Here is a 27,855-nt window from a genome sequence, read left to right as displayed (position 1 = left end):
TGACATACACTGATAATACAAAACATTAAGAACACCATCAAATTGAGGCTGTTCTGAAGGCAAAAAAAATATTAGGAAGGTGTTCCTAATGTTTGGTATACTCAGTGTATGTTAAATGCACTAAAGAGGAACAATGGGTACATATTAAAGATGCGCATGCTCATCCCCAAAATCTTTTCACGTGTCTGTTTTCAAAGGATGGAGCTTAGAACACTAGCAACTTCATAGTTAAGAACACTATAACAACATGGAAGAAAATGAAACGCATTCTACAAGAACCAATATAATTCCCTAAAAACACACCCCTATGGAACAATCCTTGGATAGCTTTTCAGAATTCACTGATAAATTGGTCCACATGGAAAACAAAAGGCATAGAAACCGTAAATGACGTGGTAATAGGAAATACAATTATTTCCAGTACAGAATTAAAAAGCAATTTTTTACTGACCAATGTAGACATTTCATATATTTGCAACTTAAAAGTTTTATATCACAAACTTTCAACCTGAAACCTTTTGGACATCAGAGCAATGTTGAGGGAATACTATTTGAGTTAGAAAAATATACTCATATGATAGGTAAGATATACAAAACCTTGCAGAGAGCCTATCCAACTGACAATCTCTTGGGAAAAAATATAAACTGTTGGAACCAAGACTTAAAAAGAACTGATATTGGCCCAAGATGGAGGGAGTGTTGGAACATAACGAACGGAATTACAGTTTTTCGAAAATGTACGCTTAATCCAGTTTAAACTAATGTATATCATTTATTATACAAGAGACAAGATTCACAAATCATGTCTTAAGTATAAGACTAACATTGACACAATACTTCATGCTTTCTGGGAGTGCTATGAAGTCCTAATATTATGGGGAGAGTTAGAAAGCTGGCTGTCAGAAGTTTTACAATGTAAATTTACTTTTAATCCGTCTATCTGTATATTTGAAGACACGGCAGATAGGGGTGCGGTGAGATACCCAATGGGCTGGACAATATTATTTTCAGCACATATATTGAAGAAGCCAGGGGAGCAACTTTGGTTTTAGAAGTGGGGGGGACATAACCTGGTAGGGGGTCCTCCCTCAGAATTATTTGTGACATCTAAAGCTAATTGCCTGAATTTCTACTCGGGCTGCCCCCGACAACAAAAAAATCTTAGTCCACCAAGAGTAGTCTTTTCTTTTGACCAATCGATTGACTTAAATTTTTTTACGTCTATTTTTCCATAGGCCTATATAGATATACCCTAAGTGTTTTAATAAAATCAACTAGGCTATATGTACTGAACTTGTCTGTCGCTTTAAGCATGCTGTTTGATTAAATAATGAAGACACACAAATGACTCAAGAGGGAGCCAGAGATCAAGATAGCCTAACCAGAAGAAAAAAACCCTCCTTATGCTCCTGAAGTTACCAGTTATAGGCTACACCAGTGGTCGGCGACCTTTTCCACTTGGAGTGCCAATTTATCTTACCATTTCTACCAATCTGCGTGCAAGTTATGATTTTCATATGCACATTTTCATGGAACAGTTTCATTTAATTTATAATAGTCTTTGTATCTCAAATTCATTGTCTGTGGTTAAAATACATTCTGTCTAAATCTAAATGAAAATTATACAAATCTAAAAGTAACTTTTATTGCCATTGCCAACTATATAATAATAACCTACATAAAGCCAACACAAAAACATTGCAGCCTGCAGGTAGAAAATATCCTGATAAAAATACATATCCTATCAATCAAATTGGCTACGCATGGCCTGTCTGCAATGATCTTGAAACATTGTATCAACTATCAACTGGGTCGCCCCAAAACAGTGCAATAATAAAACTGTGGGGGGGGACAAAAATGCAATTTTAGAATGTGGGGGGGTCATATCCCCACCATCCCCAGTGAAAGTTGTGCCCCTGGAAGAAGCTATTACATAAATACTGGAAGTGAAATGACACTCCAACTTTAAAAGAATGGAAGAATCAAATGCTTTATTATCTAAATATTGAAGAAAATCTGGCTACAAACAGAAACAACATAACACAATTTGAAGTCATATGGGGCAGAGCATTAGAAACAACATTAGGTGTGGACACAATGAAGAAGGCTGTAAAGCTGAAACGTCTGATGCAGTGAAAATAACGAAGAACATTGAATAATGAAGTAAGCTTTATGCAACATATTTCTGAGTGCGAGCCCATTACACCTCTTTGTTTGTGTGGATACGGTGGGAACATGTGGGTCTAAGCAAGTGTGATGCCATTAATGGTTGTGGAAATGTATGTAAATGAAGTTGTCTGTTGTTTTTGTCTATGTATGTTTTTGTTTATTGTAAAAAATATATATATATAAAATATTACAAAAAAAGACATCAATTCACATCAACGCAAACTATTTATATCTACAGTATCTAAAGATATTTTAACGTCCACAAAAATATAATAATTATCTGTTAATGAACTAGCCTGGTCATTTGAACAGACAGTGCTAAATGGCCCAGCCAGGCCACAGTCACCAGACTCGGGCAGTGTTGCTAACACTTTACATAAAGGCTGCAGATATAATGCTTTATAACTTGTTATAAACATGTATGAGCCTTTATAATCTATTATTATAAGGCTTATAATATGTCAATTCTCTCAACTGACTCAAAATGGCTGTTATTTAGTCAGGACCAATAGAAAATGACAATACACCATAATAAGGGGGTCATGCATTATAATTACAGGCTTCAAGTAAGTACTACCGCAGTGATGTCTACAGTGGCGTCCCGACATCCTCAGTGGAGTATGCTTTCATATCAAAGACCAGACCGTTCCTGTACATCAGCATGGTGACCTCACAGTCAATCTCTCCTTGGCTTGGATCAGTGGTTTCTAGATGTAACACCTGGCCCTTGTGATCAGGGCTCAGCGGGTCACTGACTGGGGTGCTGGAGTCTCCCAGGCACTTCTCGTCCATGTCTTCACACTCATATGTCTCAGACACCTCTAGGACAGTTGCTTCCTCAGGGTTGGGGTCTTGGCTGCAATTGTCATGTAGCTGCAGCTCATGCACCTCCTCCATCTCATACATGTCCTGTTGAAACAAAGGGATAACCATTCAGGATCAAATCCTGACTTGAGATGTCCATGTCTCAATGATGTCAGTATCAATACATGACTTGGACAAAGGTTCAAGTTAAGCACACACATAAAGTCGTGCACCAGATACTTATGCTTTACAACTATAATGCACCAAAGTATTCGGACCCCTTGACTTTTCTAAAATATATTAAATAAAACTTTTTCCTCAGCAATCTACACACAATACTCCATAATGACAAAGCGAAAACAGTTTTTTAGAAAATTTAGCAAATGTATTACAAATAAAAAACAGAAATACCTTATTAACATAAGTATTCAGACCCTTTGCTATGAGTCTCAAAATTGAGCTCATGTGCATCCTGTTTCCATGGATCATCCTTGAGATGTTAATTACAACTTGATTGGAGTCCATCTGTGGTACATTCAATTGATTGGACATTATTTGGAAAGGCAAACACCTGTCTATATAAGGCCCCACAGTTGACAGTGCATGTCAGAGCAAAGACCAAGCCATGAGGTCGGAGGAATTGTCCTTAGAGCTCCGAGACACGATTGTGTGGAGGCACAGATCTGGGGGAAGGGTAGCAAAACATGTCTGCAGCATTGAAGGTCCCCAAGAACACAGTGGCCTCTATCATTCTTAAATGGAAGAAGTTTGGAACCACCAAGACTCTTCCTAGAGCTGGCCGCCCGGACAAACTGAGCAATCGGGGGAGAAGGGCCTTGGTCAGGGAGTTGACCAAGAACCCAATGGTCACTCTGACAGAGCTCTAGAGTTCCTCTGTGGAGATGGGAGAACCTTCCAGAAGGACAACCATCTCTGCAGCACTCCACCAATCAGGCCTTTATGGTAGTTGCCAGACGGAAGCCACTCCTTAGTAAAAGGCACATCACAGCCCGCTTGGAGTTTGCCAAAACGCACCTAAAGACTCTCAGACCATGAGAAACAAGATTCTCTGGTCTGATGAAACCAAGATTGAACTCTTTGGCATGAATGCCAAGCGTCACATCTAGAGGAAACCTGGCACCATCCCTACGGTGAAGCATGGTGGTGGCAGCATCATGCTGTGGGGATGTTTTTCAGTGGCAGGGACTGGGAGACTAGTCAGGATCGAGGCAAAGATGAACGGAGCAAAGTACAGAGAGATCCTGGATGAAAATCTTCTCCAGAGCGCTCAGGAACTCAGACTGGGGCGAAGGTTCACCTTCCAACAGGACAACGACCCTAAGCATACAGCCAAGACAATGCAGGAGTGGGTTCGGGACAAGTCTCTGAATGTTCTTGAGTGGCCCAGCCAGATCCCGGACTTGAACCCGATCTAACATCTCTGGAGAGACCTGCAAATAGCTGTGCAGCAACGCTCCCCATCCAACCTGACAGAGCTTGAGAGGATCTGCAGAGAGGAATGAGAGAAACTCCTCAAATACAGGTGTGCCAAGCTTGTAGTGTCATACCCAAGAAGACTCAAGGCTGTAATTGCTGCCAAAGGTGCTTCAACAAAGTACTGAGTAAATGGTCTGTTTTACTTATATAAATGTGATATTTCAGTTTTTTATTTGTAATAAATTTGGTATAAATGTCTAAAAACCTGTTTTTGCTTTGTCATTATGGGGTATTGTGTGTAGATTGATAAGGGAAAAAAACAATTTCATCAATTTTAGAATAAGGTTGTAACGTAACAGAATGTGGAAAAAATCAAGGGGTCTGAACACTTTCCGAATGCATTGTATGTTTTATAAAACGTTATGCAAGAAAGTTGACCTCATTCACATGAGTTTATAAACCAGCTTTTGAATAAGTTTGGGGTGCAATATTGTTTGTTGAATATATGGAAAGTTTGTGGTGTCTGAGTGCAAAAGGCAGTTTCTTCTCACCACGATTGTGCTTTGCTTGCTCAGCAGGTGCTTTCCTCACACCAATGTATTCATTCATATAGACCTGAGCACCTCTGTAGACGCAATAACTAACCCTACCTTTTATGGTGGCAGCCTGACAGGGCTCAATCATAGCTATGGTACTTTATAATTTGTGATTTAGTGTAAAAGAACAAAGCATGTCATGTGATGTCTACTTTCAATTCTGTTTCAGTTCAATCATGTGCTGCATGCATTCTGACTTGAAATACCAAAGTGCATGTCTAACTTCTTACAAAGCAGGACATTTAGGGAAAACACAGAGTTCTGCACAGTAAAGTCTGAACACAATCCTAAATATGTAAATTGTAAAAAGGATCTTACCTGATTCCTCGCTCGATAATTCACTGATTCTTCGACCACAGGATGTGGTATTGGTGGGAAGATCTTTATTTTATGTCTTAGAATTAGATCAAAGTTATAGATGCTGTTTAGTATGATGTGTGAAATCTTTTTGATGTTATTAGAAAATGAAAAATATTCATCCCTGAAAGACTATGTTTTCTTGCTAATCCTGAAGATCTGATGTTATAAAAATATATATATATTCAGCTCACCTCTTGATGATAAACAAGCATACTGTTATTAATATTGCAATTAAAACAATTATGCCAGCTATGATCCAACCTTATTGGAAAAGATAAAGAAGATCATTATTTTATTTTATTTTGGTGAGTTTGATAAGCATCTTGAGGCTATAGGAAAAAATAATGCAGGCAGCATCCTCATATCACTCATTTGAAAAGTGAAAATCACGAGTGATAAAATAAATTATAACATGTGGACTCACATCATTTCAAAATAGTTTAACCTTTTTGATGGTTCTCTGGTCTAGTCTGTGCCATAAAAAGAATGTATACATTCCTGATTCCTACCAATAATGGACTGGGGTAGAAGCTTTGTCACGATATGGATAGTTGTCCTTGGTCCTAAGCCGACAGCTGTTGCTCCAGCAAGATGGATGATGTACATGGACCCAGGTGTCAGGTTTTGAACAAGGTACTCTGTTTTCGATGCTGAGATGTTGTGACACTCTGATAAGAGACAGAAATGTGATAGTCATATATATAAATGAATTACACAATTACATAAATTACACGTTCACCACAGAGCATCGACTCATTTAATTAGGAGGAGGACTTTACCAGTTTTAATGTGGGACTCACCTGTTTGGTTTCTCTTTGTGTAGCAGACTTCATAGTGTGTAAGGAAACCTTGCTGGTCTGGCACAGGAATAGGTTTCCAATGCAGCATTGCAGAATTGGTTGTAACATTAACATTAAGAATAGGAGCCTTACTGGGTGCTGAAAACAAGACATCTGTGTTAGATACTGTTGCATTATTTTGTAGGGAAGAACTGCATCATCAAGCATTGCTGTGACAGTCAGATATTTTATTTGAGCTTTGCTTACCACCCTGCTCTTTATACATGAGACACATCTCTGTTGTTTGTGGCTTTCCATCAGTTTGTTTGTGAACGAGGTAATAGTAGCGTACATAGTCATCCATCTCTGAAACAAAACCAGACTTGTTTATTATCTTTAATTTGAGAGACATACCACCTGTATATCTTGGTATATCACACTTGGTAAAGCACAGTAAAACAAACACAGACATTTCCTATTCTGTAAAAAAATTACTTACTTAGTCTGATAGATTTTAGTTTTTCATTCACGGCTCCATTTAGTTTTGATCTATTCACTTTTTCTGGTCGTGTTTCTCCGTCTGTTAACTTGTACCACTCCAGGCAGGATTTCGCAAAGCCATGCGAATAATTGAATGGGATGAGTTTGTCATCAGGCCAAGCTAATTGGAAATTAAATAACAACATTTTGATTTAAGGAATTAACATAATTGTGTAGAGGTGTAGAGCATAAGCACACACACACACACACACACACACACACACACACACACGTGCATGCACACACACTGTTAGGCTATGGTTCAACCCAGCACTCAGAGAAACACGACAAAGGGAGTGGAAGAAACAAAAATATTTAATCAAAGTTAAAATTGTCTTAGTCCAAAAACAACTGAAGTAAAGGAACAGAGTGGGCTAGTCGGCTCCGGAGGAAGGAGAGGCTGAGGCAGGCAGGCAGGCAGGCAGGCAGGCAGACCGACAGGCAGGAAGGCAGGCAGGTTGGGAGATATGTCCGAAACTAAAGACAAAACAAACGACAGGTTAAGGAGAGTGGAGAGCCAGGCTGAAGACAAAGACAAAATAACTTTACTGGTGAGCCAAGTTACCGCTCTGGTAAGAACAACGATCTGGCGCCGGTGGAGAGCCATGCCCAGGAATAAGTAGTGCAGGTTGATGAGAGAATAGGATGCAGCTGCGTAGGCAGGAATCACTGGAAACAACCCGCAGCTGCACAGGAGAGGCAGATCCTGAGCACGCCCCTGATCCACTCCAGACACACCCACATAAAGGGGACAAACACACATACAGATACAACAGAAAAAGAGGGGACAAAACAAGGAGGAAGGGAAACAGAAAAGGGAGAGACAAGCTGCCCACATAACAGTACCCCCCTCAATGGTCGCCACCTGGCGACCCACCAGGCCTGTCAGGGTTGTCGTGATGGAAGTCCGTGATCAGCTGAGGATCCAACACAAAACGCTTAGGGACCCAAGACCTCTCCTCTGGTCCATAACCTTCCCAATCGACTAGGTATTGGAGACCCTACCCCGCCTCCGAGAGTCCAGGAGCCTACTGACGGTGTAGGCCGGATGGTCGTCAATGAGGCGAACAGGTGGAGGTGGATCAGCCGGCGGACACAAAAGGCTGGAGGACACAGGTTTCAGTTGGGAGACGTGGAAAGTAGGGTGTATCTTCATGGCTGAAGGCAACTTCAAACGAACCGCAGCGGGGTTAATGATGGACTCCACCACAAACGGACCCAGGTACCGAGGAGACAGCTTGCGTGATTTGGTACGAAGAGGTATGTTCTTAGATGACAGCCAAACCTCTTGACCAGGATGAAACACAGGTGCGGGAGTCCTGCTCCTATCCGCTGTTGTCTTGTTCCTGTCGGTGGTCCGAAGCAATGCTTCCCGAGCGTCGCTCCACACTCTCTGGCAGCGGCGGAGGTTCTCCTGAACCGAAGGAACAGCCAATTCCTTCTCCTGAGCAGGAAACAGAGGGGGTTGATAACCCATGGTAACCTCGAAGGGTGAAAGACCGGTGGCAGAGGCGGTGAGGGAGTTGTGGGCGTACTCTATCCAGGGCAGATGTTTGGCCCAGGATGATGGATGTTGAGCAGCCACACAACGAAGGGTTGCTTCGAGGTTTTGATTGGCTCTTTCTGTTTGACCGTTGGTCTGGGGATGAAACCCTGAGGACAGACTAACGGAAGCACCCAAAGCAGAACAGAAAACCTTCCAAACACGGGAAGTAAACTGTGGGCCTCTATCAGATACGATGTCCACAGGTATTCCATGGGGACGGAATACATGTTGGACTAGGAGGTCCGCTGTCTCACTGGCAGACGGTAATTTTGGTAATGCTATATAGTGGACAGATTTAGAGAATCTGTCCACAATGGTAAGTATAGTATCATTACCTTCAGACTTGGGTAGGCCGGTGACAAAATCCATGGCAATGTGGGACCAGGGACGGCTGGGAACTGGGAGGGGTAGCAGCAGCCCCGAAGGGGACTGATGGGAGGCTTTGCCCCGAGCACAGGTTGAACAGGCTGCCACAAAAGCCCGAACGTCAGTTTCCATTGAAGGCCACCAAAAATGTCTCCTAAGCAGCGTCAACGTGCGTCTCATCCCAGGGTGACCAGCAAAACGGGAGGTGTGAATCCACTGCAACACCTGAGACCGGACCGTCTCGGGAACAAAGAGTAGGTTGGGAGGTCCATCACCCGGTCCCGGGTCCGTGGCAAGTGCAGTCTTCACAAGAGACTCGATCTCCCACTGAACAGCCGCCACGACGCATGAGGAAGGCAGGACTGCCTCAGGCTCGCTGGTCTCCGAAGGGTCAGCAAACTGGCGGGACAAAGCATCTGGTTTAACATTTCTTGACCCCGGTCTGTATGTAAGAATAAAGTTAAACCTACTAAAAACAGGGCCCATCTGGCTTGGCGTGAGTTGAGTCTCTTAGTGGCTTGGATGTAAGCCAAGTTTTTGTGGTCAGTCCAGACCACAAACGGCAGTTCAGCTCCATCCAGCCAGTGCCGCCATTCTTCCAGTGCAAGCTTGACCGCCAGCAGTTCCCGGTTTCCAACGTCGTAATTCCGTTCTGTGGGTGACAATTTCTTGGAGAAAAAAGCACAGGGGTGAAGCTTTTGGTCAGTGGGGGAGCGCTGGGAGAGGACTGCTCCCACACCTGAGTCCGACGCGTCCACCTCCACAACAAACTGCAGAGAGGTATTGGGGTGTATCAACACGGGGAGGTGGAAAACAGTTCCTTCAAAACCCCTACCGCCTGCTCCGCCTCAGGGGACCACCGAAAAGGGACTTTAGGAGATGTGAGTCTTGTAAGGGGTGCCACCACTCTACTAAAACCCTTAATGAATCTACGGTAGAAGTTAGCAAAGCCCAAAAAATCGTTGAAGTTGCTTACGGGTGGTGGGTGTGGGCCATTCCGTCACTGCCCGGATCTTCTCGGGGTCCGCCTTCACCTGCCCGCTCTCAATTATGAATCCAAGGAACGATGTAGACTGTTTGTGGAACTCACACTTCTCTGCTTTGACGTACAGCTTGTTCTCCAAGAGCCGTTGAAGGACTTGACGGACGTGTGACTCATGCTCCTCGGGTGACTTGGAAAAAACAAGAATATCATCCAGGTATACAAAGACAAAACGGTTCAAAAAATCCCTAAGAACATCGTTCACCATGGCTTGGAAAACCGCAGGGGCATTTGAAAGCCCAAAGGGCATGACCAAATACTCAAAATGTCCCAGTGGAATGTTGAAAGCGGTTTTCCACTCATCTCCCTTTCGGATTCGGACAAGGTGATAAGCATTCCTGAGGTCGAGCTTGGAAAACACTGTGGCGCCATGCAGAGGTTCAAAAGCTGAGTTGATGAGTGGAAGGGGATACTTGTTTTTAACAGTTATGTTGTTTAAACCCCTGAAATCGATACAGGGGCGTAACGACTTGTCCTTCTTTTCCACGAAAAAGAAAACCTGCACCCAAAGGAGACGACGAGGGACGGATTATGCCCGAGACCAGAGAATCACCAATGTACTGCTCCATTGCCTCTCTTTCCGGTCGGGACAGATTGTATAACCGACTAGAGGGCAAGGGAGCACCAGGAAGCAGTTCAATAGGGCAATCATAAGGCCTATGTGGTGGTAGAGACAGAGCCTTGTCCTTACTGAAAACCTCCGCTAAGTCATGGTATTCTTTGGGGACAGATGACAGATCAAGAGGAGCTGAGGGAGGAGTTGGGTTACACTTAGTGGGGGGAACCGCTGACCTCAGGCACTCGGAATGGCAGTTAGTGCTCCAACTGAGAATGGTGTGACGTGTCCAATCAATTTGTGGGTTGTGAAGAGCCAACCAGGGGAAGCCAAGGATTAGGGAGGTAGCTGAGCCAGACATAACTCTTAGCTGAATGCTTTCACAATGATTGCCAGAAATCACTAGGGAAACGGGGTGGTTTGATGAGTTATCTCCGCAGGAGGCGCCCATCAAGGGCTGTGACCCGAATGGGGGTAGGTAGTGGCTCCATGGGGATACGAGCTTGTGTAACGAACTGGTGGCTAATAAAGTTATCTTCTGCACCTGAGTCTATGAGAGCTGAGAGTGGCAGGGAATGACTCTGGAAACGTAAGGTTACAGGTACTTGTAATCGGGGGAATGATGGGTTCAGGATCTAACTCTGGGCTCGCAAGTAGACCCCACCGTTACGAGCGAGCCTTGTCTTTTGGCCGCTTAGGGCATGTAGCCAGAATGTGTGTGGCGTCTCCACAGTACAGGCACTCACCCGCCTGGAGGCGCCGTTGCCGCTCTGCTGGAGGTAGTCGAGCTCGACCCACTTGCATAGGTTCCTCCTCTGTGCTCGGGATGGAATCAGGAACAAGAAGCTGCCGACTCCGGAGAGGCGAGACTCGAGTGGTTGAAGGCTGGGGAACTCGTCCTCCTAGATGTGGCTGATCGCCTCTCTCCCGACGCCTCTCCCGCAACCGATTGTCTAGCTTGATGGACAGGGAAACGAGAGAATGTAAATCATGTGGCTCATCACGAGCAGCCAGTTCATCCTTAATGGCTTCATTCAAACCGTTTAGAAATGCTCCTTGAAGTGCCACATTGTTCCACTTGGAGTCCGCTGCCAACGTCCAGAACTCAATAGAGTACTCTGCCACACTGTTAGAACCCTGCCTCAAATTAAAAAGTATCTTGGAGGAATTACCCACATGGTCAGGATGGTCAAAAACAGTCTTCAATTTAGCAGAGAAATCAGCAAAAGTCAATCCAGTCAAAGTTTGATCTGAGCACACAGCCTCAGCCCAAACCAGAGCTTTCCCTCTTAACAGCCCCAGAACATAATGTACCTTAGATGAATCAGTAGAAAACGACAGTGGTCTCTGCCGAAAAAATCAAGTCACACTGAAGCAAAAATCCCCGGCACTTGTCCAATTCTCCATTGAACGGTTCAGGCGACGTGACAGGGGGTTCCCGACGGAACGAAGCCTGCCTAGTGTCCGAGGAAACAACTTGGGGTGCATCAAACTGGGGGTCAGAGAGCGATGGAGAACTGATAACAGACAATTTAGAGACGTGTGTAGTTAACTGAGTCACCTGGTTCAGCAGTTGATGATTATCTTCCACAAGAGTCCGAATCAACTGGTCATGCTGTCCTAGCAACGTTCCTTGAGCCTGGATAGCTTGTTGGAAGCTGTCTTTGTTTGCCCCGTGCTGTTTCTCTGTTGGGTCCATGGCCAGATCGTTCTGTTAGGCTATGGTTCAACCCAGCACTCAGAGAAACAACACGACAAAGGGAGTGGAAGAAACAAAAATATTTAATCAAAGTTAAAATTGTCTTAGTCCAAAAACAACTGAAGTAAAGGAACAGAGTGGGCTAGTCGGCTCCGGAGGAAGGAGAGGCTGAGGCAGGCAGGCAGGCAGGCAGGCAGGCAGGCAGGCAGACCGACAGGCAGGAAGGCAGGCAGGTTGGGAGATATGTCCGAAACTAAAGACAAAACAAACGACAGGTTAAGGAGAGTGGAGAGCCAGGCTGAAGACAAAGACAAAATAACTTTACTGGTGAGCCAAGTTACCGCTCTGGTAAGAACAACGATCTGGCGCCGGTGGAGAGCCATGCCCAGGAATAAGTAGTGCAGGTTGATGAGAGAATAGGATGCAGCTGCGTAGGCAGGAATCACTGGAAACAACCCGCAGCTGCACAGGAGAGGCAGATCCTGAGCACGCCCCCTGATCCACTCCAGACACACCCACATAAAGGGGACAAACACACATACAGATACAACAGAAAAAGAGGGGACAAAACAAGGAGGAAGGGAAACAGAAAAGGGAGAGACAAGCTGCCCACATAACACACACATACTTACACTTGCTGGGAAATGTAAGATGTTTTGCTGGGACAAGGATATGTGTAGGGGATGACTTTCCCACCTTATTAAAGGCAACAATATCACCACTGACAGCAGAGTAAGTCACATAAACACTGAACTCAGTGGTAGTGACATTGGTGAAGTTCTTTCGCTTTAGTAGGCAAGGCCAAATATGGAGAGAGAGGTTGTAATTCACCTGCATAGAGACTGGATAGGGTGGTGTCTGGAAGACACAGGGGGTACACAAATAGATTTAAGTGATGCAACTGTTTGAAACACATTACGAGCCTAATCGTAATCAGCAGAGTCTAGAATGTTACTTAAATTTCAATGTGTAGCATTTTGTAACTTACACCCCAAGTCAGCTTGAGTAGTCGAGTACCATTGTTAAAATCCTTGACTGTCCAGTTAACCTCTGGGGGATTTTGGATTTCTGCAACAAAATGACAGTTACAACCAGAAATGGTACACCCTCATCAATTCTAGAAGGGCAAAGCCAGGAATGTGTCTTCATCTTGGGGCATAGAGTCAATAAAAAATTCTGACAATACAGTAGATTGAAATTAAATTCATGAATTGAAAAACTTGCCACTGTTACCAATCATCATCTATATATGAACAGAATTGACTGATTTCAAATAGAATTCCCCTCAACCCTGGTGAGTTTCACTGTAGGCTGCTGCACATACAGCTTATTTAAATATCCATTGCTCACCAGGGGGAACGTCCAGGATTGGAGTCCAGTCACTCCACAGAGGATGTTTGACCAGCTTGGACTTTTGTCTGACCTGCAGTTGGTACACAGATTGGTTCTGGAGATTCTCCAGTGTGACGATGGCTGTATAGACAAACACAGGTTTACTGCAAGTCTCACTCTAGTAGTGATAGTTTTGCACTTTTCAAATACTGAATTTTATTGAGACCCACACTGCAGTAAAATAACTAAATAAACATTACAATAATGTGTTGTCTCTCTACTGCATGTGGGATATGCCAGAAAGGGCTGTACTTTCTCAATGAAAGGGCTGCTTATTTTTCAAAAGATCTAAAAATGAAACTGAAAGGAGCTCACCTTGTTTGACTTCTGTCTTAAATGTCTTCTAGACCAACAGAGACAAGGTCAAATTAATTGAGGCAAAAATACTTATCTAATCAGAAAATGAGTAAATAATGAATGGGAACATTGTTGCAAGGAAAATAAGAGGTCTCACCCATGTCCCTGAGGTTTCCCCTAGTCTTCTGAACCTGACCTCTATTACAGCACCTTCAGGCACTGCACAGATGAGAAATTGCTTTTTCAGATTGGTTGTGTTTTTTAAATAAAATAATTGTGTTACTTCTCTCTTGTTACTTGTAACACAACAAACGAGCTAATCTCTCATGAACTCTTGAATCTTGGAAAAATGTTGTTGAGCACCTGCCCTCCCAAAGGTCTGAGGCACAGCCCTGAGCACCTTTATTACCTTTCTTGTTATCCCAGCTGAGGGTAAGATTGCTCGAGGATCTTGACATAGACATACTTTGGGGAGCTTCATACTTAACTGCAGGGAGAAAGCAAAGCAATGTCAATGTTACACAAGAGCAAAGATTACAACATAAATCTTGGGATTAAAATTATACCATGGTCATTTGTGTCAAGTCCTTTGTGGATTCTTAGCCTGTATTTTACACAGAATAACAGTTTTTAAAAATGATTTACCTCTTTCAGAAAGTATAACAGAGGTTCTGAGTGACTGGCATGTCCAGTTGCCCATAGAAGCGACCACCCATATATCCACGGGCACTTTGTTGATCACTGTATTGTCATTCACGCAGATATAGCTCTTCCTATCTCTGCCCAATGATGTTCTATTTTCAGATGAATTGGAGCGCCTGAAAACATTTAGGATGACAGCAACATTTGGTTCACACACTGAACAGATATTTGTATGATTAATATTTTATTGACTGGGGATTTATTACAGTTGATAATATTGCCTTGTCTTTATACTGTCAAACTCTCAGTCTTGCTTTGTCTGCCAGTGCATTGTCACGGATTCTGCCGAGACTGCTCCTCCTCCTGGTTCGGGCAGGCTTCGGCGTTCGCCGTCCCCGGAGTACTAGCTGCCACCGCTCTATGTTTCGTAGTGTGATTGCTTTTGTCTGTCTTTTACACCTGTGTCCATTTGTGTGTTGATTACTTGTCTTATAAGTTCCGTGTTTTGCATTAGTCTGATTGTGTGTTGTTATTTTCTGCCTGTCGTGCAGAGCTGCGTGTCTGCACTCTGTCTATGTTTGGGATTATTGTTTACGCGTGTTTGCGTAATTGCCTCGCCTCCGTCTGTTTTCGAGGTCGTGTTTTGTTTGTTGCTCTTTGGACTATTAAAGTATTTTGGACGTATCCTCTGTGTCCTGCGCCTGACTCCTCCACCACATCCACATCGGAACTACTGACAGAACAACACACCAATCTATGGAGTCAGCAGGAACAGCGGCGGCACCCGAATCCCTGGAAGACCGGATCAGCTACCAAGACACCATGATCCGGCAACTTGGGGCCGCCATGGACGAGGTGTCCAACACTCTGCGCCGGTTGGTGACTCGAGAGGTGCCCACGCACTCTTACACCATCCCATCACCAACGGCCAGTCCTCCTCTCTCAGCACCGGAACCCAGTGGCATTCGGCTCTCGCTCCCGAGGGCATATGACGGTTCTGCAGCCGGGTGTCAGGGATTCCTCCTGCAGGTGGAACTCTACCTGGCCACCATACACCCGGCGCCCTCGGGATACGAGAGCGTCTCCGCCCTCATCTCCTGTCTATCCGGCAAGGCGTTGGAGTGGGCCAACGCCGAATGGAGGGGAATAGACGCCGCTACCATCACCTACGCGGAGTTCTCCCGCCGCTTCAGGGCTGTCTTCGATCATCCACCTGAGGGGAAAGCGGCGGGAGAGCGTCTGTTCCACCTCCGACTGGGGAAGAGGAGCGCACAGGAGTTCGCACTGGAGTTCCGGACGCTAGCGGCGGATGCGGGGTGGAATGAGAGGGCCCTCATCGACCACTACCAGTGTAGCCTACGAGAGGACGTTCGTCGTGAGCTGGCCTGCAGGGACACCAACCTGTCGTTCGACCAGTTGGTGGACATTTCCATCCGTCTAGACACCCTGCTGGCTACCCGCGGACGTCCCCGAGTGGGGGTCGTCCATTCCACCCTCCAGCACCTCCGAGCCGATTCCCATGGAGCTCGGGGTGCTGGGCGCTAGAGAGAGGAGGAGAGAGAACCCGAGGGGGGCCATCCCCTGCACCAACTGTGGTCGTGGAGGACACACCGCGGCCAGGTGCTGGGGAGGGTCTCCTGGGAGAGGGGACAACAGGTCACGCACTGGGGAGTCATTTCAGGTGAGTAGGCGCCCCACTTACCCAGAGCTTTCTGTTGGTCACATGAGTATTTCTGTGAGATTTCCACAGGTGGCACCTCATTCCCAGCATAAGGCGCTAGTAGATTCAGGCGCAGCTGGGAACTTTATTGATCGGGCATTTTGTTGTAGGTTAGGAATTCCCCTTCGGCGGTAGAAGCTCCATTTCCTGTCCACGCCTTAGACAGCCGGCCGTTGGGGTCGGGCCTGATCAGGAGGTCACAGCACCACTGACGATGACGACGCAGGGGGGTCATGAGGAGATCATTCAGTTTTATCTGATTGACTCTCCTGCGTACCCGTGGTGTTGGGGCTTCCCTGGTTAAGCACCCATGATCCTACCATTGCGTGGCAACAGAGGGCTCTTATGGAGTGGTCTGCCCAGTGTGTAGGGAGATGTCTAGGTGTTTCCGTAGGGGCGACCTCGGTAGAGAGTCCAAACCAAGTGCCCGCACTGCGCATTCCCCCTGAGTATGAGGACTTAGCACTTGTGTTCAGCAAATCGAGGGCAACACGGCTACCTCCTCATAGACAGGGGGACTGTGCGATAAATCTCCAAACAGGAGCGGCTCTTCCACGGAGTCGTGTGTATCCCCTGTCTCAAGAGGAGACAGCGGCTATGGAGACTTACATACTCGAGTCCTTGGCACAGGGATACATACGGTCCTCCACTTCCCCGGTTTCCTCGAGTTTCTTCTTTGTGAAGAAGAAGGACGAGGGATTGCGCCCGTGTATTGATTACCGTAGTCTCAATCAGATCACAGTTAAGGACAGTTACCCACTTCCACTGATTGCGACTATGACGGAATCGTTACGCGGAGCGCAGTTCTTCACAAAGTTGGATCTCAGGAGCGCGTACAATCTGGTGCGCATTAGGGAGGGGGATGAATGGAAAACAGCATTTAGCACCACCTCGGGTCATTACGAGTATCTCGTCATGCCATACGGGTTAATGAATGCTCCTTCAGTCTTCCAATCCTTTGTTGACGAGATTTTCCGGGACATGCATGGGCAGGGTGTAGTAGTGTACATCGACGACATCCTAGTGTACTCTTCTACACGAGCTGAGCATGTAGCCCTGGTGCGCCGAGTGTTGAGAAGACTGTTGGAGCATGACTTGTATGTCAAGGCAGAGAAATGCCTGTTCTTCCAGGAGTCCGTCTCCTTTTTGGGTTATCGGTTGTCCGCGTCTGGTGTGGAGATAGAGGTAGACCGTGTATCGTCCGTGCATAATTGGCAAACTCCAACCACTGTAAAAGAGGTGCAGCAGTTCTTGGGTTTTGCTAATTACTACCGGAGGTTTATTCGGGGTTTTGGACAAGTTGCAGCTCCCATTACGTCCCTGCTAAAGGGGGGTCCGGTTCGTTTGCAGTGGTCGGCTGAGGCGGACAGGGCATTTGTCAAGCTGAAGAACCTGTTCACCTCGGCCCCGGTGCTGGCGCATCCGGATCCCTCTTTACCATTCCAAGTAGAGGTAGACGCGTCCGAGACCGGTATTGGGGCAGTCCTGTCACAACGGTCCGGCACGCCACCTAAACTCCGCCCCTGTGCGTTCTACTCCAAGAAGCTCAGCTCGGCGGAGCGCAACTATGACGTTGGGGACAGGGAGCTGTTAGCCGTAGTCCAGGCCCTAAAGGTGTGGAGGCATTGGCTTGAGGGGGCTCAACACCCTTTCCTCATTCTGACTGATCACCGTAACCTGGAGTACATCCGGGCAGCTAGGAGATTGAACCCTCGTCAGGCTAGGTGGAACATGTTCCTAACCCGGTTTGTTTTTAAGATCACATACATCCCAGGGTCCCAGAATGGTAAGGCAGACGCCCTGTCCCGGCGGTATGACACAGAGGAGAGGTCCAACGAGCCTACTTCCATACTACCGGAGTCTTGTTTGGTGGCTCCGGTGGTATGGGAGGTCGATGCGGAAATCGAGCGGGCACTGCGTACCGACCCTACTCCCCCCCGAGTGTCCTGTGGGGCGGACGTATGTTCCGCTCGAGGTTCGTGATCGTCTTATTTATTGGGCTCATACATCACCCTCCTCTGGACATCCAGGTATTGGCCGGACCGTGCACTGTCTTAGCATGAAATACTGGTGGCCAACGTTAGCTAAGGATGTGAGGGTTTATGTCTCCTCCTGCTCGGTGTGTGCCCAGTGTAAGGCGCCTAGACATTTGCCCAGGGGTAAGTTACATCCCCTGCCCGTTCCACAACGACCATGGTCCCACCTATCGGTGGATTTTGTAACCGACCTACCCCCCTCCCAGGGGAATACCACCATTTTGGTCGTTGTGGATCGGTTTTCCAAGGCCTGTCGTCTCCTTCCAATGCCGGGTCTCCCTACTGCCCTACAAACCGCTGAGGCCCTATTTACCCATGTGTTCCGGCACTATGGGGTCCCCGAGATATTGTGTCTGAACGAGGTCCCCAGTTCACCTCCAGAGTTTGGGGGGCGTTCATGGAACGATTGGGGGTCTCGGTAAGCCTTACCTCGGGGTACCACCCAGAGAGCAATGGGCAGGTGGAACGTGTCAACCAGGATGTGGGTAGGTTTTTGAGGTCCTATTGCCGGGACCGGCCGGAGGAGTGGTCTAGGTTCATCCCCTGGGCAGAGATGGCCCAGAACTCTCTCCGCCACTCCTCCACCAATTTAACACCTTTCCAGTGTGTTTTAGGTTATCAGCCGGTCCTGGCACCATGGCACGAGAGCCAGATCGAGGCCCCTGCGGTGGACGAGTGGATTCGGCGCTCGGAGGAGACGTGGGACGCTGCCCATGTCCATCTGCAGCGTGCCATCCGTCAACAAAAGGCGAGCGCCCGATCGCCACCGCAGTGAGGGACCGGTGTACGCACCGGGAGATCGAGTCTGGCTCTCGACTCGAAACCTGCCCCTCCGCCTGCCCTGCCGGAAGCTGGGTCGGCGGTTTGTGGGGCCCTTCAAAGTCCTGAGAAGATTGAACGAGGTGTGTTACAGGTTACAACTGCCTATAGAGTACAAAAATATTAACCCCTCGTTCCATGTGTCTCGTCTCAGGCCGGTGGTAGCTGGCCCACTCCAAGAAGATGAGATAGGAGAGACCCCTCCGCCCCCTTTGGACATCGAGGGGGCCCCGGCGTACAGGGTCCGGACCATCTTGGACTCGAGGCGCCGGATGAGTGGTCTCCAGTATCTCGTGGAGTGGGAGGGGTACGGTCCGGAGGAACGGTGCTGGGTGCCCAGGAGGGACATCCTCGATCCATCCCTCCTGACTGAGTTCCACCGTGGGCATCCCACGCGCCCGGGTCCGCGTCCTCCTGGCCGTCCCCGAGGCCGGGGTCGGCGCACGGCTGGAGCCGCGCGTCAAGGGGGGGGGTACTGTCACGGATTCTGCCGAGACTGCTCCTCCTCCTGGTTCGGGCAGGCTTCGGCGTTCGCCGTCCCCAGAGTACTAGCTGCCACCGCTCTATGTTTCGTAGTGTGATTGCTTTTGTCTGTCTTTTACACCTGTGTCCATTTGTGTGTTGATTACTTGTCTTATAAGTTCCGTGTTTTGCATTAGTCTGATTGTGTGTTGTTATTTTCTGCCTGTCGTGCAGAGCTGCGTGTCTGCACTCTGTCTATGTTTGGGATTATTGTTTACGCGTGTTTGCGTAATTGCCTCGCCTCCGTCTGTTTTCGAGGTCGTGTTTTGTTTGTTGCTCTTTGGACTATTAAAGTATTTTGGACGTATCCTCTGTGTCCTGCGCCTGACTCCACCACATCCACATCGGAACTACTGACATGCATATAATGTGCACACACTCATACTTCACAACACTCATATTTGCTTTTTGTTTGTTATAATAAAATTGTTACAATGTATATACAGGTAGCTCTTTAATTAGGAGTTATTAATTTGCTCATATATTGCCGTGTTCCTGGTGTCATAATAACACTTCTCTGTCTGTGTACCCTATGGAAAGTCCACAACTATGCATAGCTAGTTAACTTACCTGTAAAAAAGCTCATAGGTTACATTCTTCATAGACTCAGACGTCACCCATTCACATGTATAGGTGGTAGCTGTTTCAGTTTTCTTGTAGCATAGAGGACTAGAAGGACATTTACTAGTTGCCCCTTTATAAAGGAAATAAAAAAAAAACAATTTCAATGAGTTGCTGTCCTGTTCAGTAGTACATATACATGGGGTCCGAAATTATTGACACCCTTGATAAAGATGAGCAATAATGTAGGCAAAAAAAAAGAAGGAAATTATATTATATATTATTAGACTAATACAAATATTCAGATTTTTTTGTTTGTTTAACAAGTAATTATTTTTTTCTCATGAAGGTAGGGGTCAAAACAATTCACATCCCTAAAGATTTATATAATGAAAGTAGTCAAACAGTTTAGTATTTGGTCCCATTGTCATGAATCCCGCTTCCTGAGTCGGTTTCTGCCGGAGTTGCCTGTTTTCTGTCCTGGAGTTTTTTTCCTGAGTTTCCTGAACTGGTTGCCGGGCGACGAAGCAAGGCGGGAGATCTCTCCATTACCCGCACCTGCATCTCATCAGCTATCTGCACACCTGGTTCTGATCATCACCTCTCCACTTCTTAAGCTCTGACCTGACATCAGTATGTTGTGCCTGCGTATCAGCCTCAGATTACTAAGAGTTAGTTTTACTGTTCTGTACTTTTTGCTTGCTGTGAACTCACTTTCGTTTACTCTGTCTACAGTTACTCTCCCGGAACATTCACTCCACCGCTTCCTGGTCGTCTGTGGCTTCAGAGACATCATTGGATCTGCCCATTCACTCCCACCAACTCACCTCCACTGCCAGCTCCGTCACCTGGATTCTCCTGCTTCCACATTTAAGTCTTTAAATAAATACTCACCTTCATTCAACTCACCTTGTCCTGGTCTGCATCTGGGTTCTGCTTTAGAGAATCGTGACAGAACGATCCGGCCAAGGATGAACCCAGCGGACCTGGACTCCGTTCGCCATGCCATTACCCATCAAGAGAAGATGTTGGGACAACACAGCACGGCGCTACAGGAGATAGCGTTTTCGGTTCTGAACTTTTCTGCCAGTCTGACGAGTATACAGGCTCAGCTCAGTTTGCCGGCAGAGAATCCACCACTTGTTTCACCCCTCTCTCCTGCCGCTTCTGGAGCTGTTTCCTTCCGTGAGCCCAAGGTTCCGACACCAGAGAAGTACGAAGGGGATTTGGGAAGATGCCGTTCATTTCTCATGCAGTGTGGATTCGTTTTTGACCTGCAGCCCAACTCTTACGCCACAGACAAGGCCAGAATAGCTTTTGTAATTGAACTGCTGCGTGGAAGAGCTCTGGAGTGGGCTTCAGCCTTATGGGAACGACAGGACACCTGCATGGCGTCATACCAGGAGTTCACGGCAGAGATGAGGAAGCTTTTTGACCATCCAGTCCGAGGTAAGGACTCAGCTAATCGTCTGTTCTCTTTTCGCCAAGGAGCTCGCAGTGTAGCAGACTTTGTTATTGAATTCAGGACATTGGCTGTGGAGAGTGGGTGGAATGAGGAGTCACTACAAGCTGCTTTTTATCAGGTGTTGTCGGAGCAACTCAAGGATGAACTGATCTCTTATCCTGAGCCTAGTAACCTGGACAGTTTGGTAGCGTTATCTATTCGGGTGGATAACAGAATCCGAGAGAGAAGGAGGGAGAAGCGATGGGGGTCTTCCAATCACTCATCTACTCGGTTACCATTCAAGTCAGGAAATGGACCAGAACGAGCTGGTCATTATTCACCACACGAGATTAGAGGAGAGTTCCTGCCTCCAGATCCTGAACCCATGCAAGTGGGGCGGCACGGGTTAACCAAGGAGGAGCGCCAACGTAGATGTGAGACCAACAGCTGCCTCTACTGTGGTAACCCGGGACATTACATCTCCGCTTGTCCCCAGCGCCCATTAAACTGCCCGGCTCGCTAAGTTTGGGAGGACTTTTAGCGAGCCAGTTTCAGCCTCTCAATAACCCTGTCAGACCCCGTTTTCCTGCAACCCTCATGAACAATAATCAGATTTAGGAGATTAACGCTTTTATCGATTCAGGTGCCGATGGATGCAGACTTGGTGGAACAGCTGGGGCTTTCCAAGGAGCAATTACCGGAAGCCATTGAAGCTACCACTCTGAACGGCAGTCTTCTGGCACGTATCACTAGGAGGACTGAACCTGTTAAGATGCTGCTGTCAGGTAATCATTCAGAGTTTATCTCATTCTGCCATCTCCCTGTGCCCCCCTGGTTCTTGGATACCCCTGGCTGAGAGAACACAATCCCACGTTCGATTGGGTGACTGGCAAGGTAACTAGTTGGAGCATTGAATGTCATGCTAACTGCCTTAAGACTGCCTGTTCCCATTCTGTTCCCAGTCAGGTCATTGATTCTGCCCCCCCAGATTTGTCCCTAGTTCCTGAAACATATCACGATTTGGGTGAAGTGTTCAGTGAGCAGAAGGCTCTTTCACTTCCTCCCCACCGACCATATGACTGTGCTATAAATCTGATCCCTGGAGCTGCCTATCCCAAGCCTTGGAGACCTACATAAAGGAGTCTCTAGCTGCTGGTCTCATTCGTCCCTCGTTATCACCCCTGGGAGCAGGATTCTTTTTCGTGAGTAAGAAGGATGGCTCTCTTCGAACTTGTATTGATTATCGGGGTTTGAATGATATTACTGTCAAGAACAAGTATCCCCTGCCCTTGATTAGCTCTGCTTTCGACTCCTTACAGGGTGCTACTGTGTTCACTAAGCTTGATTTACGCAATGCGTATCATCTGGTCCGGATCAGAGAGGGGGACGAGTGGTTGACTGGGTTCAATACACCTATGGGACATTTAGAGTATCAAGTGATGCCGTTTGGACTGACCAATACTCCAGCAGTGTTCCAGAGTATGGTGAGTGATGTTCTGAGAGATATGATCGGTCTTTTTGTGTTCGTTTATCTGGATGACATTCTCATTTTCTCTAAGGAGCTTTCCAGCCACATCCAGCATGTCAAGCAGGTCCTGCAGCGACTATTGGAGAACCGCCTGTTTGTGAAGGCAGAGAAGTGTGATTTTCACGCCCACACTACATCCTTCCTCGGATACATCATCTCCAAGGGAGAGATTAAGATGGACCAAGAGAAGGTTAGGGCGGTTCTTGATTGGGCCCAGCCCGGTACGAGATTGCAGCTCCAGAGGTTTCTGGGGTTTGTGAATTTCTATCGAAGATTTATCCGTGATTACAGCCGTGTGGCCGCTCCATTAACTGCCCTGACTTCTAGCACCAGAACCTTCTGTTGGAATCCTGAGGCAGACCGAGCATTCCTCGACTTGAAGAGCCGATTCACCAACACCCCTATTCTCTCTCAACCTGACACTTCCCGTCAGTTTGTCGTGGAAGTGGACGCGTCTGATGTGGGGGTTGGCGCCATCTTGTCCCAGCGAAGCTCCACTGACAGTAAACTCCATCCCTGCGCCTTCTACTCTCGTCGTCTTTCGCCTGCCGAGAGAAAATACGATGTGGGTAACCGGGAGCTTCTCGCTGTTAAATTCGCCTTGGAGGAGTGGCGCCACTGGTTGGAGGGGGCGGAGCAACCGTTTATTGTCTGGACTGACCACAAGAATCTTGCTTAATCGGCTAGACGTCTCAACTCCCGTCAGGCCAGGTGGGCTTTGTTTTTTGGACGTTTTAATTTTTCCCTGATGTTACGACCTGGTTCTAAGAACGGCAAGGCGGACGCCTTGTCCCGGATGTTCTCCAAGACGGAGGAGAATGGGGCCAAGACTGAGACGATTCTTCCCCAGAACTTCGTCGTTGGAGCAGTTTCTTGGAAGATTGAGGTGGAGGTTATGGCGGCCCTTCGGACGCAGCCCGGTCCCGGTAACGGTCCACCCGGTCGGTTGTTTGTGCCAGAGTCTGTCCATTCTGCTGTCCTCCAATGGCCCCATGCCAGCAAGATGGCTTGTCACCCTGGCGTGGCTCGGACTATGGCGTTACTACGCAGACGATTTTGGTGGCCTGCCATGGGAGAAGATACCCGGAGTTTTGTTGCTGCCTGTCCAGTTTGTGCGCAGAATAAGAGTACCAATCAGCCCAGCTCTGGACTTCTTCACCCCCTACCTGTTCCCCGGCGACCATGGTCGCATCTGGCCCTGGACTTTGTCACTGGGTTGCCCTCTTCTGATGGGAACACTGTCATTCTGACTATTGTGGACAGATTCAGCAAGTTCGCCCACTTTGTGCCCATCTCCAAACTTCCCTCTGCCTCTGAGACGTCCAAAATCCTTGTTAGGGAGGTTTTCAGGGTCCACGGGCTGCCCAGTGACATAGTTTCCGACCGTGGTCCTCAGTTTACTTCTGCTGTCTGGAAATCATTCTGTTTGGCCATTGGAGCTACAGTCAGTCTCACATCTGGATTTCACCCCCAATCTAATGGTCAGGCGGAGAGAGCCAACCAGAAGATGGATTCCACGCTTCGCTGCCTTGTCTCCTCCAACCCCACCTCTTGGGTCTCTCAGTTGCCATGGGTCAAGTATGCCCATAATACTCTCCCTACATCTGCCACTGGGATGTCTCCCTTCCAGTGCCTTTACGGCTACCAACCTCCCTTGTTCCCTTCTCAGGAGAAGGATATCTCGGTTCCCTCTGTCCAAGCCCACATTCGCCGTTGCCACCGGACCTGGCATCGGGCCAGAAAGGCCCTCCTTAGAGTTTCTGACCGGTATCAGCTCCAGGCTAATCGTCGCCGTATTCCAGCCCCCGCTTATGCCGTCGGAGATAAGGTCTGGTTGGCTACACGGGATCTTCCTCTGCGGACAGAGTCAAGGAAACTGTCACCGAAGTTCATTGGTCCGTTTGTGGTGGAGAAGGTCATTAATCCTGTTGTGGTTCGACTCAAATTGCCTAGAACGCTCAGAGTCCATCCCGCCTTTCATGTCTCCTGCCTCAAGCCTGTTCTCCTCAGTCCTCTGTTGCCCCCTCCTCCTCGTCCTCCTCCTCCTCGGATGATCGGAGGTGGTGCTGTCTACACGATGCACCGCATCATGGATTCCAGACGGCGGGGTCGGGGTTTCCAGTATCTCGTGGACTGGGAGGGTTATGGTCCTGAGGAGAGGAGTTGGATTCCTCGGTGTCAGATCCTTGATGCTGATCTCCTTCGTGACTTCTACCGCCTCCATCCTGGCGCTCCGGGTAGTCCGCCCGGTGGCGTTCGTCGGAGGGGGGGTACAGTCATGAATCCCGCTTCCTGAGTCGGTTTCTGCCGGAGTTGCCTGTTTTCTGTCCTGAGTTTTTTTCCTGAGTTTCCTGAACGCACCCTGTCTGGTTGCCAGGCGACGAAGCAAGGCGAGAGATCTCTCCATTACCCGCACCTGCATCTCATCAGCTATCTGCACACCTGGTTCTGATCATCACCTCTCCACTTCTTAAGCTCTGACCTGACATCCATTCCCTGCCGGATCGTTAGCCATGAACAGTATGTTGTGCCTGCGTATCAGCCTCAGATTACTAAGAGTTAGTTTTGCTGTTCTGTACTTTTTGCTTGCTGTGAACTCACTTTCGTTTACTCTGTCTACAGTTACTCTCCCGGAACATTCACTCCACCGCTTCCTGGTCGTCTGTGGCTTCAGAGACATCACTGGATCTGCCCATTCACTCCCACCAACTCACCTCCACTGCCAGCTCCGTCACCTGGATTCTCCTGCTTCCACATTTAAGTCTTTAAATAAATACTCACCTTCATTCAACTCACCTTGTCCTGGTCTGCTTCTGGGTTCTGCTTTAGAGAATCGTGACACCCATATTCCTAGCACGCAATAACTAAATCAAGCTTGTGACTCTACAAACATGTTAGATGCATGTACAGCTTGTTTGGGTTGTGTTTCAGATTATTTTGTGCCCAATAGAAATTAATGGTAAATAATGTATTGTGTCATTTTGGAGTCAGTATAATAATTTCAGACCCTACTGTACAACTTCTTTGCTTTCACCAGAGAGGGTCGAGTTAATTGAATAGATATTATGAATAGAATATATTATATTATATTAGATGTTACTTTGCAAAAGCATCCCCAAATTACAAATGGGTATTACAAAAGTTTAATAGAAATACTACTAATTGTAACTATCAGTGGGAAATAAATAATATGCATGTCGTCATCTGTATTTCTGTACAGCCTTGGTTTCTCAACTGACTGCATCGCCTGGTTCACCAACTACTTTTCAGATAGAGTTCAATGTGTCAAATCGGAGGGCCTGTTGTCTGGACCTCTGGCAGTCTCTATGGGGGTGCCACAGGGTTCAATTCTCGATCCGACTCTATTCTCTGTGTATATCAATGATGTCGCTCTTGCTGCTGGTGACTCTCAGATCCACCTCTACGCAGACAACACCATTTTGTATACATCTGGCCCTTCATTGGACACTGTGTTAACAAACCTCCAAACGAGCTTCAATGCCATACAACACTACTTCTGTGGCCTCCAACTGCTCTTAAACGCTAGTAAAACTAAATGCATGCTCTTCAATCGAACGCTGCTTGTACCCGCCCGCCCGACAAGAATCACTACTCTCGGCGGGATTGACTTAGAATGTGTGGACAACTAACTGCTGCTAAACATGCCCTCGTAAAACTGACTATCCTACCGATCCTTGACTTCGGCGATGTAATTTACAAAATAGCTTCCAACACTCAACTCAGCAAATTGGATGTAGTCTATCACAGTGCCATCCATTTTGTCACCAAAGCCCCATATACTACCCACCATTGTGACCTGTACGCTCTCATTGGCTGGCCCTCACTACATATTCGTCGCCAAACCCACTGGCTCCAGGTCATCTATAAATCACTTATAGGAAAATCCCTGCCTTATCTTAGCTCATTGGTCACCATAGCAACACCCACCCGTAGTATGCGCTCCAGCAGGTATATCTCACTGGTCATCCCCAAAGCCAACACCTCCTTTGGCCGACATTCCTTCCAGGTCTCTGCTGCAAATGACTGGAACGAACTACAAAAATCTCTGAACCTGGAGACATTTATCTCCCTCATTAACTTTAAGCATCAGTTGTCAGAGCAGCTTACCGATCACTGTACCTGTACACAGCCCATCTGTAATTAGCCCACCCAACTACCTCATCCCCATATTGTTATTTACATTGTTATTTATTTTGCTCATTTGCACCCCAGTATCTCTATTTGCACATCATCTTCTGCACATCCATCACTCCAGTGTTAATACTAAATTGTAATTATTTTTACACTATGGCCTATTTATTGCCTTACCTCCATAACTTACTACATTTGCACATACTGTATATAGATTTTTCTATTTTCTATTGTGTTATTGACTGTACGTTTTTGTTTATTCCACATGTAACGCTGTGTTGTTGTTGTTTTTATCGCACTGCTTTGCTTTATCTTGGCCAGGTCGCAGTTGTAAATGAGAACTTGTTCTCAACTGGCTTACCTGGTTAAATAAAGGTGAAATAAATAGATAAATAAAACAGATCATTTACAGTAGCAGCCCTGTCACAAACTCCTGTCCTGATAAGCTAACCAAAAGCTTCCGCCTCATGTCAAACTTTTATCACAGTAAATGCTTCTTATCTGTCTTTTATGGTTTCGGTAGTATGATAAGTGTATCACCACGGAGATAAGCTGAACAGAATTGATGCTGAGCGAAGAGCCACTTGAAAGCCCCTGAGAGTTACTGAATAGAGAGAAAGATATTCATACCTTGAGCTATTACCGTAGCAAGAACCAGAAATCCTTGCAAGAACCAGTGTTCCTTTGCCTCCATCGCCTCAACAACCCCTTGAGGGAGTTAGTGTGTAAAGTCTCCAAACAGGTGATCATCCAGGGTTGATCAGCCTGCGTATGGCCAAAGAGACTGTTAACACTTCCATGCAGCCGTGGACAGCTACTCAAACCAGTTTCAGTTACCCTTCTTGTAA

General features: G+C 47.0%; 1 protein-coding gene across 2 annotated transcripts; it reads right to left on the bottom strand.

The window, feature by feature from the left end:
* Positions 1 to 1,997: 1,997 nt before the first annotated feature.
* On the bottom strand, positions 1,998 to 27,855 carry LOC121532744 (interleukin-6 receptor subunit beta). 2 transcript variants are annotated; one of them, XM_041838535.2, is made up of 16 exons: positions 27,638 to 27,855; positions 19,893 to 20,016; positions 14,229 to 14,401; positions 13,993 to 14,070; positions 13,741 to 13,802; positions 13,602 to 13,629; positions 13,245 to 13,367; positions 12,883 to 12,962; positions 12,527 to 12,752; positions 6,645 to 6,806; positions 6,413 to 6,511; positions 6,167 to 6,304; positions 5,876 to 6,034; positions 5,558 to 5,627; positions 5,325 to 5,400; positions 1,998 to 3,078 (listed from the first exon to the last, which is right to left on the bottom strand). In XM_041838535.2, the coding sequence occupies exons 1-16, from the start codon at positions 27,699 to 27,701 to the stop codon at positions 2,758 to 2,760; spliced, it is 1,983 nt and encodes a 660-aa protein (XP_041694469.1). In that variant the 5' UTR covers positions 27,702 to 27,855; the 3' UTR covers positions 1,998 to 2,757. The 2 variants fall into 2 exon arrangements, with proteins under 2 accessions (XP_041694469.1, XP_041694470.1); XM_041838536.2 differs by having other exon boundaries at positions 13,602 to 13,626.

The sequence above is a fragment of the Coregonus clupeaformis genome, chromosome 20 (assembly GCF_020615455.1).
Source record: "Coregonus clupeaformis isolate EN_2021a chromosome 20, ASM2061545v1, whole genome shotgun sequence".
NCBI classification, from domain to species: domain Eukaryota; kingdom Metazoa; phylum Chordata; class Actinopteri; order Salmoniformes; family Salmonidae; genus Coregonus; species Coregonus clupeaformis.
The sequence above is the reverse complement of the archived record's forward strand: the minus strand, read 5'-3'. Positions and strand labels throughout refer to the sequence as shown.

Coding starts and splice junctions, on each gene's coding strand:
- LOC121532744 (XM_041838535.2), bottom strand. CDS start 27,701: ATGGAGGCAAAGGAACACTGGTTCTTGCAAGGATTTCTGGTTCTTGCT. Junction 5,628..5,875: donor TCTACCCCAGTCCATTATTG/GTAGGAATCAGG, acceptor TTTTCCAATAAG/GTTGGATCATAGCTGGCATA. Junction 3,079..5,324: donor ATTATCGAGCGAGGAATCAG/GTAAGATCCTTT, acceptor TTGTTTCAACAG/GACATGTATGAGATGGAGGA.